The following is a 17,233-nucleotide window of genomic DNA, read 5'->3' as shown; positions in this document are numbered from 1 at the left end:
CTTGGACTTTATGTATCTACCTGGATCTTGATCACTGCAGCGACAAGTGAGATTATCCTCACAGGGGGCTACAGCGAGCTGCGGTAGCATCTAAGTTAGGCGGCAAGACTTTTCTCTGTCATGTGAACTTACTTGCGTATGACGACGGGAAGATACTAGTGTTCCCTTCTAGTCCGTAATGAAGAGGATTGAGCTGCGTTTACCTTTATTTTAACGTAGGATATTTTCACTTAATTTAGTGTTTAACATGTTGGTTTCTAGGCCGTCTTCGGACGGAGTGTAACCACCCTAGTGTGTGTCATGTAACGTCTTAAGAATGTACGAGTGTGGATCCTCGTTTCCCTTGTTCACGTCGCTTTTTGTTGACTAAGCTTTTCTAAATTTCTAATTTTTTTTGATCTTGCATTTCTGTTTGTATTTTTTACTGTCTTAGTCACCAACGTAGTATGGCTTATCCTTTGTGTCATCGGGCCCTCTGCCCCATTAGGATTTATGGCAAGTAATGTCACAGGGTTGCTTGAGTGTGTTCAGCATCCCATTCCATTTTGTTCTCCAGCTTTCTATTAACTTTTGTTTTCCCTTTCTTTGCCGTGTAATATGAGCTTCTGCTCCTACTTCTTCTGGATCTTTCCGATGCAGTTGTTGAGTGTTGCTTCCGTCTGATTTAAGGGCACTGAGTGTCAAATCGGTGTAAAGGCTGATAAGCTTTTAAGTGAACTAAAAGGTACCTTGATTTGAGATGCTGGCCATAGATCGTGAAATTTCAGAGATCTACCTCCCTTTGTTTTGTATCACTGAACTATTGGAAGCCTCGACTTCTTAAAACCAAAGATTCCCTTACCGAAAATGTATTAAGACTAGCAAGTCTTGTAAAATGGGAGCTCATTCTCCCCTGTTAATGATTAAGCTCTAAAGCTTATAATAGTAAATATCCACTTCCAAATTGTTATTCTGGTTGTTATAATTTGTTAAATTGTTCTTGGCGTTGTTTTTGTTGTTGCTGTTGTTGTTGTTTTGAAAAGATAATTGAAGCAGTAAAAGAAAAGAAAAGTTCATTTAGGAAATCTTTTCAAAATTTAAATTTTTTTGTGTGGTCATCTGTCCAGTAGCTTAGGTCCTGCCGTTTCTTCCCCTTTCCTGCCCTTGTTGGCGTAATAATAATAATAATAATAATAATAATAATAATAATAATAATAATAATAATAATAATAATAATAATAATAATAATAAAGCTACTTCGTTGTACTCACTTGGTAGGATCTTGAAGCTGCCATCATCACCCTTGAACTCCCAGTGTACAGCAGGAGCTGGATAGCCCTTCACTTCACAGTCTAGAGCCAATCCAGCATGCAGAGGCCCTGCTACGTTCTGAGGGCCGGAGATGATCCAAGGCACTGGAACAAAGCATCACAAAAATAATCACTTACTCTTCAGGCATTTAAGCTTCTTCTGTCATTGCTGAACCAGTGCTATCGGGGTACTGCAGAACCATAATAAATAATACTGTTGTTGCTTTTACGTCCCGCTAACTACTTTTCTCTTTTTCCGGAGACGACGAGATGCCAAAAGTTCGTCCCACAGGAGTTCTATTACGTGACAATAAATCTACAGACACGAGTCTGGCGTATTTGAGGACCTTCAAATACCACCAGACTGAGCCAGGATCAAACCTGTCATGTTGGGTTCAAAAGGTGAGCGCCTCAACCGTCTGAGCCGCTCAGCCGGGCACTACAGGTTCATCCTGGAATTAACTCCTATGTGTTAGCAATTTTTATCATAACATTATATTCTTCGTTAAAACTCGACTTCAGTACAAAAAATATATCTGAACATTTCTTCCCCGTTAATTTGGTACTAGTGAACATGACACTCCTGAAAACTGAAAATCCTCCAGGCGTCCCGAGGAATCTGAAATTGTTTCAAAATATTTCAGAAGGTAAACCGCATTAGTACGCAAGTGTAAGCAATTTTCAGCCTGTAGTAAAACATTTCCAAAGTGCTCACCTTTAGTTTGTGTGGGCTTAAAGTTTCCTGAAAGCCCAACTTAAATTGAATATCAAGCCCGGACAAAATGTTTAGGAAAATTTGCGAGATATTAAGGGAGGTAAAAGTACATTAATTGATCAATAAAGGAAGCTCCATCGATCTCGTTAGTTGGTAGTAGGCGAAGGGGCCTGCTACAAATTCGGTATACAGTAAAACAACTTTAATGTGAATGCATTTGGGATGATTGATGTAAGGATCAATAAATGTCAGAATTAGCCATAGTATATGATATAAGCCTGTTTCTATTTCTTGAGGGATGCGGTATTTTTATATCTGCCACTTGGCACAGAGCAGATTGAATTCTCAGTCTCACATATAGTATGGAAGCTGTTGAGGTATTGGTGGCGTTAATGGCATTTGGAGCACAACGAATGCGTCTGGATGTAATGAATGATGATACTTATAGGGTCAGTCGTGCTGCTATAGCACTTTCTGGTGCAGCGTTGCAAGACTACCTCACTCCTTATCATTCTTGTACGCCCCATTATGGCACCGTCGTCGGTTTCTGCTGTTCCTTACAATCGATAAGCTTTGAGAAGCCTACCATCCTCTGCGCTGAAAACTTAACTTACCTGGTATAAGATTACATTGAAACAATGTGCTTAGGGACAAAGCGTGTGTATTGACAAATACAAATGTTAACACATTCACTGCAACCCTAATTAGACCTATAAATCGCCCCAGGAGTCTATATGTTTTTCTTTTCTTTCCATTAGTTGGAAGGTAGTAAATGGAAGATTTAACATTAAAAGTGATTTTTTTACACATACACATGGCACATCATTGATGTGCGCCATCGGTACTGAAGGACGATATAGCCTAATATCCTAAGTGCCGATAACACATCAGTGTGTCATTGATGTGTCTGTTGTTATAGCATATTTACATTGCATTGTAACTAATGATGTTATGTAATAATTATCCTGCTTTTTGTTTTACGTCGTACCGACACAGATAGGTCTTATAGCGACGATGCGATAGGAAAGGCCTAGGAATGGGAAGGAAGCAGCCGTGGTCTTGATTAAGGTACAGCCCCAGCATTTTCTTGGCGTGAAAATGGGGAAACCACGGAAAACCATCTTCAGGGCTGCCGACAATGGGGTTCGAACCCACTATCTCCCGGATGCAAACTCACAGCTGCGCGCCCCTAACCGCACGGCCAGCGCCTCCTAGAGAACAAGGCCTGGCAATACGAATGAGAGAAGCTGATGACGTACGTCGAACTGGGCCCACGCCCGTAACTCAGTTAGCTTGTTGCCGCTTGGTGTATTTGGACGCGTTTCCCTGTTATGTGTGTTTTCATCGATTATATTAATCTTAATCGAATCTTGTGTGTTAACACTCGCTTAATATTCCTATTAGTGTAAGTTCACTGAAGGGTGTTAGTACTTATAAATTGTTAATATTAATAAATTGTGTTTAAAATGCCGGTATGGTCACCACGTGAGGTTAGAATTGAGCTTATTTTTAATGGTGTGTTGTTGTGAATTGCGATTTTTCAAATTTTGAATAACGATGCCTCAGAAATGCAGTGTTCCAAATTGTAAGGGCAATTATCGCACTGGTCCTAAAGAGAATGTTTTCTCATTTTCAACTGACGACTCGAAGAGAGCTAAGAGGTTAAGAGCTATTCGCCGTGATGATTTCGTTCCTTCCAAAAATGCAAAGGTAAGTCTTAGTTATTAGTATATCGTATCTGATTTCAATCATTCAGTGACTTAAGTTGTGGGATGGTCCTTGAAATGGAGCCCTGTGTTGTAGGTGTGCGAGCTCCATTTCAAAACTCATGAGGTTGAATGGACGACCAGCATGTATGATGAGAGAAATGGGAAATTATTGACTGCACCTTTATCTCATCCAAGGCTTGTGAAAGGTTTGTGGATAGGTCTCTTATATCTTTGCTATTTATAAATGAAATAGTAGACTTTTTCGGGGTGATTTATATCTTGCTGATTTAAGCATTTGCTGTATTGAATTTACCAGTTATTACATTTAGTTTGGGATGTGCTGAGTATTCACCTTACTTTATAGGACTACTGTTGTGGGTATAGTGATATTCTGGGAAAAATTATCGGGCCTAAATTATGAAGGCATTCAAGTATTCCTTCTTAGCTGAACCCTTAACTGCAAGTGAGGCAGTTATATTTATGATATCGCATGAGGGACTATACCTTAGTGTGGGCTAATATCTTTAGTTCAGGCTAGACAGCAATGTTATTGTGTTTATTTCATTTATGTTAGGTTCTGTATAATTATTGTAAATTACATTCACTCAATGATTTTCTATGTCTCCTTGTGTGCTATTTATTTTATATTAAAATCAACCAGATATATCTAAGACATGACATGGTCCTGTGAAGTAAGTGGTGCCATGCATTAATAGACGAGCGCATTTATATCTAGGTGAATACATTCTAATTTGGTCTAAACGTTTTAGGAGCTGTTCCTTCTCAGTTTCCAAACTGCCCAGAGTACTTGTCTGATACCACATCTGCCCACCGAGAAGCTCCAGATGATAGGCGTTGTCGAGTAGACAATGAAAGTTTGACCAAGACTCTTGTTCAAAGTTTAGAGACCTATAAAGCTCATGTCAGTACTGTTTCTTTCAAGAACTTCAGGAATTAAAAAAAAAGTTCAATATCTCTAAAAGAAGACTGGAACTGCATTGAAAAGGAACAGTGTGTTTACTTCGTTTTAATCAAGAATGAGCCTATCCCATATCTATCCCACACTGATAGTAGTGAATACAGTATTTTCTAAACTAGAAACACTTGCATTTATATTGGTGTGTTGTTATTTGCTAGCTTTGTGTCTCATGGTAGGCAATTTAGGTCCTACAAGATTTTTCACTTCTTGTGTTAATATGAAGTATTATTAAATGCATATTACAACACAAAATTGATTATAACTTCATCTCATATACTTCATAGGGTACTTTTACTACTTATGATAAACAAGTAATACTGTCTACTAAATCTCTCAATGCAATGGTTGGTTGCCTTTGTTGATTTAAGAATAGCAATATTTTTGTTTGAATTGGTAAGAAGTGTTTGAGTACCTGTGGCAACACAAGTGCTCCATCACTCAAAACTGTGGTAATTGTGCTACTTGTTCTGCAACAATTGTCATCCAAACAAGAATTGCTTATGCTGGGGTGGGTTTGTTGGTTCCAGAAATTCCTACCTGGTATGGGTGTGGTATTATTGAACTTGTGGTATGCTTGTGGGATAATAAATTTCCAATTTCTTTGCAATCATTTAAGAAAGGGCTAGGAAAACAACTGATAGGGAATCTGCCACCTGGGTGACTGCCCTAAATGCAGATCAGTAGTGACTGACTGATACTTGAGTATGTATCAAATCAATCACTACTGATCTGCATTTAGGGCAGTCACCCAGGTAGCACATTCCTTAAACTATTCATTTTATATTAAAATCAACCAGATACTGTATATCTAAGACATGACATGGTCCTATGAAGTAAGTGGTGCCATGAATTAATAGACGAGAGCATTTTTACCTAGGTGAATGTAAGCTGAGGGGGTTGTATTTTAATTTTGTACATGCCATATTATTTATTATGTTGATAATGTGACAATATTTAGAAGTTTATTGAGCTATTCTTTTATTATCTGGGCAACAAGATCTCTGTATCTACAGTATGTACTTCTTAACACATTGCCAAATTTAGTAGCTGTGTTTTCCATAGTAATTTCTTTAGAAGAGAACACAGTAATAACACAAGAGCACTTTTATTTTATCATGTTTATTGCCAGGTGTCAAATTTTCAGGGAGTGATGTTACATTTGAGAGGGCACCTTTTATGTTAAACAGGTATTTTGCCATTTAACAAATATGATTCATTACCTTGGTGGCACATATCCTACAAAATTATTAACCCTCCTTTTCTTTTGTCTGTGGTAAGCTGAGGCTTTCTCATTTTTTGAGTACATTACTATTATTAATTACTCATTTGATGAACCTCTATGAATTCCACTGAAAGGGAATGTGTAAACTCTGAATTCAGGGTTAATCACTGTAAGCTCCTTCAGTAGTAAACATTCCTGTTTGAGTAATTGTGAATTCAATTATGAATTTCCTCTTCCAGCATTATGCCTATTCACACTTTGGTTATGAATTTTGTCTTGGAGAAAGTACTCCTTCCAGCTTTTGTTATTGCATGTAATGAATGTAACATGCATCTGTGAAAAATTGGGGATTGATTACTTCATTGATCTCATGTGTGTCATATCTATACAATGCAGCTGGTTCATAAAGCATGAAATGACTAGTTCAGTGTGTGTTCTGCTACATTTTTATGAATTTAATGGCAGGCATGCAAGTTCTTAATATGGTTTCTTAGGATTTTAACAAGTAATATTCAAAGAGATTTCCTTTTATATTTTCTTATATCATGTTCACCTCATGTCCATTTCAATTTTAAGCAACCTGGTGAAGTTAACTTGAGAACAATTTCAGAAAATGTCTGGGTGAAGGTCAGTTCAAATGTTATCAGAATTGGCATGCTACTTTTCAAATTTAAGTTCATACATTTTAATAAGTTGTTTTATTTCCAGTTTAACTTCAAATTTTCCCCTGTTCTGGTTATTTGAATCAGGGTCCAAAATCATAAGAGTACATTTATATACACTAGCGAATATAATTTTGATGACTTGATGAACAAACTATTGTTGGCATGTACTGTAATCATTCTCTTTGCATAACAGCCAAATTTTGTGAGTTCTTCACCCCCTTAATTTATGTTAGGCTTCTATTGTAAAAAGAATGTTTACCTGTTTTCATGAGCGACAACACTGAGCATTATAGCTTGTATGTACCTGGACTGCTACTAATATCCTGTAGGTAAGGTAGTTTATACGTTATTATTTTTATTTAATAGCTTTTGCTGTTCTTACATGTTGTTTTTGATCTTTTATCAGCAAGTTCAGTTTTGTAAAAGTTTTCTTTTTTTGCTAGTGGCTTTACGTCGCACCGACACAGAGAGGTCTTATGGCGAGTTTTGTAAAAGGAACTGATCATTTTTTACTCTGGCCGACTCGTTGGCTGAATGGTCAGCGTACTGGCCTAAGGTTCAGAGGGTCCCGGGTTCGATTCCCGGCCGGGTCGGGGATTTTAACCTTAATTGGTTACTTTCAATGGCTCGGGGACTGGGTGTGTGCGGCGTATTCAACATTAGAAATCATCCTAGTTAGGGCCCTCATCTTCACAGACATGCAGGTCGCTTAATAGGCCGTCTACTATAGAAAGACCTGCCACCAGGCCTCTCCGGAGGCCACATACGCCATTATTATTATTATTATTATTATTATTATTATTATTATTATTATTATTATTATTTTGACTCTTAAATATATGAAAGAAAGTGTCATATAGGCATATTATTAAAGTTGTTCAGTATTAAGACTCTTAAAAGAACTTAATTCTTTCTTGCATTTTTAATTATTGTTCTTCCTAATTATTACGGTATATTACTAATTTCGCTTCCGATATGCGCGCCTACGATAAAGAATATTCGTAGAATGTAGTTTAACCAGTGTATTTTTCAATTATCGTAAGGAATTAGCTTCATCTACTATCCACTCGCGCTGAGCCCAGTCGCGTGACGTCACGAATCGTATTGCCAGGCCTTGTTCTCTAGGAGGCGCTGGCACGGCCAACTCTCCCAGTGTAATATAGTCGTTCACACCTAGAATATCCTTCAGTAACTGTTTCTCGAACGCAGTAGAGAATATTATTGTAGTCATTCGCATTATGTAGGCTATCACACTAGCGGTAAATCCTAAAGCAAGGATCTACTGTAAGCACAGTGTAGGACTTTCAGGGAACTGGGGATAATAATTCGTAAATGGAGTCAGTTCTTTCCCCTATTTCGTGAAATAATTTACATCGCTTTCTCATTGATTTTTCCTTTTGCATTTATTGTTTGTATTGGAATTTGAAGGACCAGTGGAACTGCCATTGCCAGTTCCATTCTTTATCACACGACATTTGAAAGCAAACACATAACTGAACATCAATGAGAGTGCTGTTACAGAAGAAAAAAAACCAATCAGAGTGCCAACCAGTAAAAACAAGGAAAACTGGATCATTTACAATGAGGCACATACGCGTCAACGGCATGTAGCGTGGGAAAGACACGACGCAAATGCATGTCAGGAGACAGCCAATGTGTTAAGTAAATTAATGGGGAAGAAATACTGCACATATAATCTTACAAAATATTTTGGCCCTACATTATTATTATTATTATTATTATTATTATTATTATTATTATTATTATTATTATTATTGTTTTTATTCAACCTATTAGGTCGTGAATAGGTTGAAAGTCGGTTTCGATTACAATGCGGTCGTGAAAATTAAATATTCATTATTATTATTATTATTATTATTATTATTATTATTATTATTATTATTATTATTATTATTGAAATGTAATGACTCTGGATCGTCTGTTTAGTAATATTATTATGTACCATGGTGCATTCCATTTGTAACATTTATTTATCGTTCATTCTTTTCTTATAACGCATTGTCTTTTCTACGTACAGCAAAGTGCACGGATACTGCTAGTTGATTAAAAAATGTTGTCAAAACAGAAATACGATATGTTCATCAACAAAAATGAATAACGCGCGGGCCATTACTAGTTTCTGTAGCAGAAACGTACGCTATGGTATAATAACAGATACTTCAATGACACACAGGTGCGTTATCGGCACTTAGGATACTAGGCTATATCGTTCTTCAGTACCGATGATGCACACCAATGATTTTTCACTTTTAATGTTAAATCTTCCATTTACTACCTTCTAACTAATAGAAAGGAAAGAAAAACATATGGACTCCTGGGGCAATTTTTCCTTTTGCATTTACTTTTTGTATTTTAATTTGAAGGGCTGCTTCTACAAAAATAAGCATTCTTTATATTCTAGACAGATTGTATTGTTTGACTAGCCGCATATCATAACATCTTAACAGTACTGTACTTCGCAACGTTGAGTAGTAATATATCATAGCAGCTTGAAACACTACTTTAGATTACATCACAATCTTTAGCACAGTGTTACAGAGAAAACCACAAAGGAAAGCGACAGAATTCTTTTCAAAGGCATGTATTTCTAAGTATCCTAAATGTGGAATGCTCCTTATTAAGGCATAATACAACTGGCTCTAAAAACAGCGACTAATACATTAAATAATACAGTAATAATGTTGTAGGCGTAGAAAAATGGCATTGATGACAAAATTTCGGAAGTAAATAACGGCACAGTTGATATATTCTTTTCTTTGGAGATGAAGTAGTATGCATGTTTTTCTATAACTCGAAGTATTTCTAGCCTCCGAAAGCACTTCGAGAGATCGAAGTTTGGCTATACATTGTTCCAGAATTGAGAGCTTCTTATGGTTTGAATACGTTTTCAAAACGTTATTTTACTTAAAGCCATATTTCAAAGGAACAAATTTCAGACGATGAGAGAGATTTTACTGGATTTTCGTGAATGTTTTAAGAGGTTGATGAAGATTTGATTATTTTAAGTTCAGTGGTTATTCGTACGTCAGTACAAATGATTACACTAAAAATGAGAACATTCAAAGTAACTCGTTATGAATACTAATATAATTAAGCACTTTAAACAAATACTGTACTGTTGTTTTTAGAACAAGTTTTTGAAACAAAAATCATTCCAAAATTTTAAATTATTTTGTTCAATGAAATTCTGAACTCTATGTTTTATAATTTCGCCTTTACTTTAAGAATACGAGAAATACGTTAAAATGCTGATGTGCTGTATGTTCAAACGAAACGCTGCTTCAGAATGTTCTAACTTCTCATTACTGATGTTGTACGTAAAATTTATCGTAGATTAGTTGGAGGTACTACTTATAATTATTGTTATTGCCGGGCGAAGACTAATAAAGGCTGCAGTGTGGAGGTTACCATGGTTGTGTCAACTATACTGTAACAACAAACGTTACAACTTAAATTCAGAGTAAATGATAGTCAATACAAGTTATTGTCCATTCTCTCAAGGTGCAAGCAGTGTGAATAATTAGGCCCTTCTCTTCTTCCAGCTACTCGCCCTAGCTGCGCGATCCCCGACAGGAAAGAAGTCAACAGTTATCTGCCGACAATACAGATATTCTTTGTGAAAGACAAACCGCTCATCTCCTGTGTTCCAGGAACTGTGAAATGGGAATGAAGACTTATTAAGGTTCCCACAGCTCATCTTGCTGCGGCGTAAACACTCTTAGTCCTCATTGAAGTTGTCGATAGAATTAGTAATCCAGAACCCGCCTCCTGGTTTAGTGAGGGACAAACTTTAATTGGTCTTAATCTTCCCTGGGTGACTACAAAGTCATGGTCTCAATAGGATCCGTTACACTTGAACTCTGACGAGTTCGAAAGTACAGTATTACTTACTACGGTTGTTTAAGCATTCTGCATTCTTATGTCCTCAACTGAATTAAACCTGCAAAAACTTTCATCTTTGCTATTTGTTTAACGCATTAACGCTCGTAGATTTTCTTTGACGCTGGCAGAGGAAAGGGCTAGAACTGTGAAGGTATTGACCACGGCCTTAATCAACGTACAGTCACGGCATCTCCCTCGTACTGCGAAACGTGTTCCCTCAATAGTAGGTTTGCAATAGGAGCAGGGGGTGACTACTACGCGGCTTCTAGCCGAGTCCACGTTTAAGCTTGTTTCACACCTACCCGGCTGCCGGGTAACCAGTAGCCGGCTCCGGCAAGAATGGGAATCCTTTTCACATATACCCGGCAAGAACACGGCAGCAGTTGTGTACACATCGCGGGTTGGAATGGATCGCAATAAATTACTACCGTTTATAGTCTTGTATAGGCGTTTGAAGAAAAGGAGAAAAAATAGACTGCTATGGGTGCATGCAGTCAATATGAGAAGAGACGAGGTTGAGGCATTCTTTATACTGTTTGAAGACTTAAGAAATGACAGCGACAAATTTTTCAACTATTTTAGGATGAGTGTGCAAACTTTCTGTGTCAATTTCCGCCATAAGAACAAATACGTAATACACTAGAGCGTAAAAACAAGGAAACACAACACTCGAGAAGACTGTAGACAGCTGCCGTGCTGGCTAGATGTGTCAACTTCCATTGGTTGTGTCCCATTTGCGGTCAGTCCCATTTGCGGTCACAGCAAAATTTGTCCCATTTGCGGTCACTTCCAGTTCGGAAGAAAAAAGGAATGCGAAGAAAGATCAGTTCGTGTCCCATTTGCGATCACTTTAAAGTTATCAGCAGCCTGTTGGGGTTTTCCAACGTCCATGCAGCAGGGAGACTGCTAATTAGGCTACACTCAGGGATTCTGATTTGATGCTAATTAGGTTGCTTGAGTGTAATCCTGACGGTACATGTTACTCTGCTAGAAGGTAAATAAACCTCTCAAGGGCGATCTATGGCTGATTTTTTTAAATTATGTCGGATAAACACTACATGGTCCGCCTCTGTGGTGTAGTGGTTAGTGTGATAAGTTGCCACCCCTGGAGGCCCGAGTTCGAATCCACGGTCTGCCACGAAATTTGAAAATTGGTACGAGGGCTGGAACGGGGTCCACAGAGCCTCCGGAGGTCAACTGAGTAGAGGGGGGTTCGATTACCTCCTCAACCACCGTCAAAGTGGTTTTCCGTGCTTTCCCACTTCTCCTCCAGGCAAATGCCGCGATGGTACCTAACTTAAGGCCACGGCCGCCTCCTTCCCTCTTCCTTGCCTATCCCTTGCAATCTTCCCATCTCCCCCCACAAGCCTCTGTTCAGCATAGGAGGTGAGGCCACCTAGGCGAGGTACTGGTCATCCTCCGCAGTTGTATCCCCCGACCCAAAGTCTCACTCTGCAGGACACTGCCCTTGAGACGGTAGAGATGGGATCCCTCGCGGAGTCCGAGGGAAAAAACAACCCTGGACTGTAAACGGATTAAGAAAGAAAGAAAGAAAGAAAGAAAGAAAGAAAGACTTATTTTACTTTCAGGATCTGCTTTACGTCGCACTGACACAGATAGGTCCTATGGCGACGACGGGATAGGAAAGGCCTAGGAATTGGAAGGAAGGGGCCGTGGCCTTAATTAAGGTACAGTCCCAGCATTTGCCTAGTATGATATTGGGAAATCACGGACCATCTTCAGAGCTGCTGACACTGGGGTTCGAACCCACTATCTCCCGGATGTAAGCTCACACCTGCGCGCCTCTAACCGCACGGCCAACTCGCTCGGTAACCCTAAATGTATCACCAAAGAATTTTTACATGGGCTCCGAAGACAGACGCTGCCAATGGTCTATAAAAGGAGCGTATTTCAGCAAATACACCTATCTTCATAGCTGTGCGCGTGTTGAGGTGTCGAAGCGCCCGAGTAGCGTTTCGTCCGAATTCCAGGAACAGACAGCTTAAGGGTTCGGCTGTCGGCAGCCCTGAAAATGATTTTCCGTGGTTTCCCATTTTCACACGAGTGAAATGCTGGGGCTGTACGTTAATTAAGGCCACGACCGCTTCCTTCCAACTCCTAGGACTTTCCTATTCCATCGTCACCATAAGACCTAGTAGCAAAAAAAGATAATAATAATAATAATAATAATAATAGTAATCTATTAATAATACAACTCTCACTAATCCACCATAAACAAATGCCCCTCTAGTTATGTTATACAATAAAAAGGATATTCTAAATCATAAGATTACCCCAAACTAAATTATTAAACATTTTCAGTAAGAAAAATATTTTTATAAATATTATTGGGTTATCTAAAACATCCCAATGTACCAGTTAATGTTACTACTACTAGAACAAAAATTTCATATGAGACTGTTTTGAAAATTGTATCTGTTTTATGTATCCCACGTCAACACTAATCTCTTGTTCGCAATCTGGACAGCGTATATTTAGTTGTTCGGAATCTGGACGGTTTTTGCCTTGTCCGCAATCAAGACACAACCCAAAAAGGGTCGCCATGTCGATGAAGTAGAGTGTTACAGCAAAACATTTATTTTGAATTTGAAGAAGTTTAACGGTTTAATACGCCCTGCTTTTGTCCTGCATTCCAAAAATCATTTGATTACATCCATAACCATCTGCTAACCCTAAATAAAAGGTACAAATAAGTCCTATTTAGTCTCCTTGTCCCGATATTAACGCATCGTACTCAAGCGGTAAACATAATTAATTTAATGAGTTTCAGCATCCGAATCCTAGCACGCAACTGTCGCCAGTTATTTAAAAGGCTGTCTGCCTGTACCAGTCCTTGAGTAGGGAATTCCATATCCCCACTGATAAGAGTGATCGCAAATGGGACAATGTCTCACCCGTCAAAACTAGTTTATTTTTGTATTCTACCTGAGTGACCGCAAATGGGACTGACCGCAAATGGGACGACACCCTTCCATTGTCTCACAGCCCCTACTACCCTCCCAATCTGGTTTTGTCCGCCCGGCAGCCGGCCCGTACAGTGGGGGCTGCCGGCTTCCTACTACAATAGCACGGCAACCGGGTGCCGTTTATACGGCAACGACTTTTACCGGGCAAGTGTGAAACGTCTCGTACACTTCTCGCCCTGACAACCGTGTACCCGGCAGCCGGGTAGGTGTGAAACAATCCTGAACAAACCGGTTGAGAAAGCTCAACTCGCCAACCCTTATGGTGCTGTAGGCAACAGGGACAATGTTTGTGTTATGCATACTGTATATCGGTACTCGGCCGGTGAAAGATTATTCGCGTCGCTAGAGCGAATTTGTAAGTTCAGATATAAAATAAAGCAAAATATGAGATAACTTCATTATTATCCTTGTAATTCATACATAACCTCCTTTGAAAGTCGAAACTTGAACTTTCTCCTAGTGTCGCTCTATTTCATGGAGGGAGAAATGTTCATGTGCCAGTTGACATCCTACGGAGCTCACAAGACATCAGATGTAACCGAATTTTCGATCGAATTCGTGACCTTGCTGGTCGCTCCCTGATCGGTCAAACATACATCGGTCATGTGGACTGTTTTGCAGTTCTCTAGTCCACATTGCCTTCACCTACCTGTGTTCTTACTTTCACCCGCTCGACACTCCATGTCGTATGATGTCAACATGTAAAAGTCTCAGGTGATACATTTGATGTTTAATATTACAAAATTAATTAGAACTCCGCCACAGATCATCTAACAGAGATCCGGTTTCTCTACCTTCAGGTAGAGCACAAAGGAGCATCGCAATTGACGCGCAGGTATTCTAGATGGCGTCAAATTAAAATGTCTACGTTTGGTAGCTGGGGCCATACGATTATTATTATTATTATTATTATTATTATTATTATTATTATTAATATTATTATTATTATTATTATTATGCTAGTTGATTTACGTCGCTCCGACACAGATAGGTCTTTTGGCGGCGATGGGACAGGAAACGCCTAGGAATGGGAAGGAAGCTGCCGTGGCCTTAATTAAGGTACAGCCTCAGCCTTTGCCTGGTGTGAAAATGGGAAACCACGGGAAACCATCTTCAGGGCTGCCGACAGTGGGGTTCGAACCCACTATCTTCCGGATGCGAGCTCACAACTGCGCGCTCCTAACCACACGGATTATTATTATTATTATTATTATTATTATTATTATTATTATTATATCTCCCTTGTTTAAGCCTTGTTATTTTTCTAATATCGATAGTATTAGATTTGGGAGCCTTGGAAAGACTTTCATTTCACGTCTTTCAAGTCTCATCATTTTCCTTTTGTAACGGTTCAAATCCCGTTACAAGATGATATCTGTATTTTTATTATTGTATGATTTTATCTGTATTATTATTATTATTATTATTATTATTATTATTATTATGTCAGTATTATTATTATGTTATCTGTGATATTGTACTATTATTGTAATTATCCGTTTTATTCAATTTTGCAATTGCCTGTTGCTTGCAAGATTGCACTTAGATGTATACATATATACGTATGTGTAGTATAACACTCAATACCTGTACAGTGAGAATTGTTGTATATATCAGAGATGGGATGTGACGTTGGTACCTTGTGTAAGATATGGCGATTCTGCCAAGTCATCGCCGCGCCATGGCTACGTCATTGTATTTATTTAGAATATGCGCGCACGGTGTCATAGCCGCGGGGCTATTTCACCACTGTATGTAATATCTGTCGCGTAGGTGGGAGTATGTCATTGTTATTTCTGGAGATTACGTAGTTGTGTCACCCAACGTCTATATAAGGTAGCTCCATATTGTAGCGTCAGTCATTACTTATACGGATGCAGTACAGTGAAGTAGTCTACTAGATCAAGAGGCCTTAGTTGGCCAGTGAACGAGAGATGGTGAAGACTCAGTGAGCCATTATTGGTCATTGAGAGAGTGAGACCAAATAGTTGGTCCGTCACTTAGTGGAAGACGCGGACGCAAGGCTTACCAAGGAGTCAGAGAGGGCAATCCTGGACCTGCCAAGAGGTCATACCATATTGACTTACAAAGAAGTCAGATGATATGGAGAAGAAGCAGTCGCAAGGATGTATCACCACGTTAGGCGTGACACATCTACAGTAAACACCAGAGCAAAGGAATACGTCGTAATTACACTAAAAGTGTTTAAGGTACAGTCAAGTGAATCAGTGAGGGAAATATTTTGTATAAATTGTTAAATGTCCGGTCAAGAAGAATTCAAATTCATGCCTAGTTTCTTTCAGTTGCAATGTCATAATTTCATATTCTCAACTGTTTTATCGCAACAAGACTCACTATTTTTGATATATTTTTTTAAGAATATATATTGTTCTATCAAACGAATTCATAGTTTCATTTCATTGACAGTAAAATATCTTAACCTCAAAATTAATGGGGAAACCGAACGCCAATCTCCTTTTCCCAGAACTTATATGGTATGTTGTCAAAAGTAAGCTTATTACCCCACACCCTAGAGATAGTCAAGAGTCTCATTGTATTATTGCTGTACTGAGTGACAGCTGGCGCCCTTCAAATAATGTATGTGTAAGTAAGCAGGTAACAAGTAAGTGTGAGTACAAGGTTCAACAAGTGTGTATTTTATTTAATGAATGTTAACTTTCATAATTTCCATTTTAAATGCAGATTTCCAATTTCCAAGTTAAATGTAGTTTTACATATGTTTGTAAAGTTAGTAAGAGAGTTAGGAAGTTCTCAAAGTGGCGCCCAACGTGGGGCTCGAATAAATTCAGAATTTTTTCTGAATGACAGCATATCATAGGTTCATTTTGGGAGGAGTGTGCGCATTTAAGCCAACGGAAATTATTACCGGTAAATGTCAAGAGTGTAATTTTGTGATATATATTTGTATTTTGGGGATATGTCAAGGGATTTGAAGAGGGAAATTAATTTGAGATCGCGTACTATCACTAGTGAACCAAAGATGGACAAGGAAGACAATAACAAGTCATGTGAGGACGAGGTCATTGCTTCTGCGGACATCCAAGGTGAAATTCAGAGTAGGGAACAGGTGAATACGATGGAAGCTTCTGAATTAATTCAGGAAAGTGCAGAAATTGAGAAGCACACTGAAACTCAAAAGGAAATCGCGGGGGGAATGAACCAAGATTTTTTAAATTTGCTGATGGCCAGATTTACCGAGCTCAGTAATGAAAATAAGAAGCTCAGTGAAAAGAGTAGTGAAAATAATAAGAAAGAGATGAAAGAGATGAAAGAATTAATTAGTAATAGTAATGAAAATAGTAATAAACGAATGGAAAAGATGAGTGAAAATAATAAGAAAGAGATGAAAGAATTAATTGATAGTAGTAATGAAAATTGTAATAAACAGATTAACTCTCTATGTAGTAAAATGGAACAAATAATTAGTAGTAACGAAAATAGTAAAAAAGAGATAAGTAATAAAATGGAGGAAATGATTGGTAGTTGTAACGAAAATCTTAATGTGATCAATGATAAAATAGATGGGTTGAGTGAATCACTAAATTCCAAAATAGATACTAAGATAATAGAGGTAACTAATCAAATATCTACGTTAGAAAATAAGTTAAATAAAGAGTGTGTTGACCTTAGAGAAGAAATAGAGTCGAGTCGGAGCGATCTTCATACTCAAATTGAGCATGTCAAAGGAACATGTACAGAGAATATCAAAGAGTTAAGTAATAAGATTTCTAGTAATCGGGAAG

At 38.3% G+C, this 17,233-nt stretch overlaps 1 protein-coding gene across 1 annotated transcript in view; it reads right to left on the bottom strand.

Moving 5' to 3' along the window:
• LOC136869155 (insulin-like growth factor-binding protein-related protein 1) overlaps positions 1–17,233 on the bottom strand; it is a 145,455-nt gene that overhangs the window by 4,374 nt on the left and 123,848 nt on the right. Inside the window, exon 3 of the mRNA XM_067144828.2 lies at positions 1,251–1,394. Coding sequence (XP_067000929.2) covers positions 1,251–1,394 — 144 coding nt within the window. The remainder of the gene's footprint in view (positions 1–1,250; positions 1,395–17,233) is intronic.

The sequence above is a fragment of the Anabrus simplex genome, chromosome 1 (assembly GCF_040414725.1).
Source record: "Anabrus simplex isolate iqAnaSimp1 chromosome 1, ASM4041472v1, whole genome shotgun sequence".
Taxonomy (NCBI): Eukaryota; Metazoa; Arthropoda; class Insecta; order Orthoptera; family Tettigoniidae; genus Anabrus; species Anabrus simplex.
Note: the sequence above shows the minus strand (reverse complement) of the source record. Positions and strands in the feature narration are given on the sequence as shown.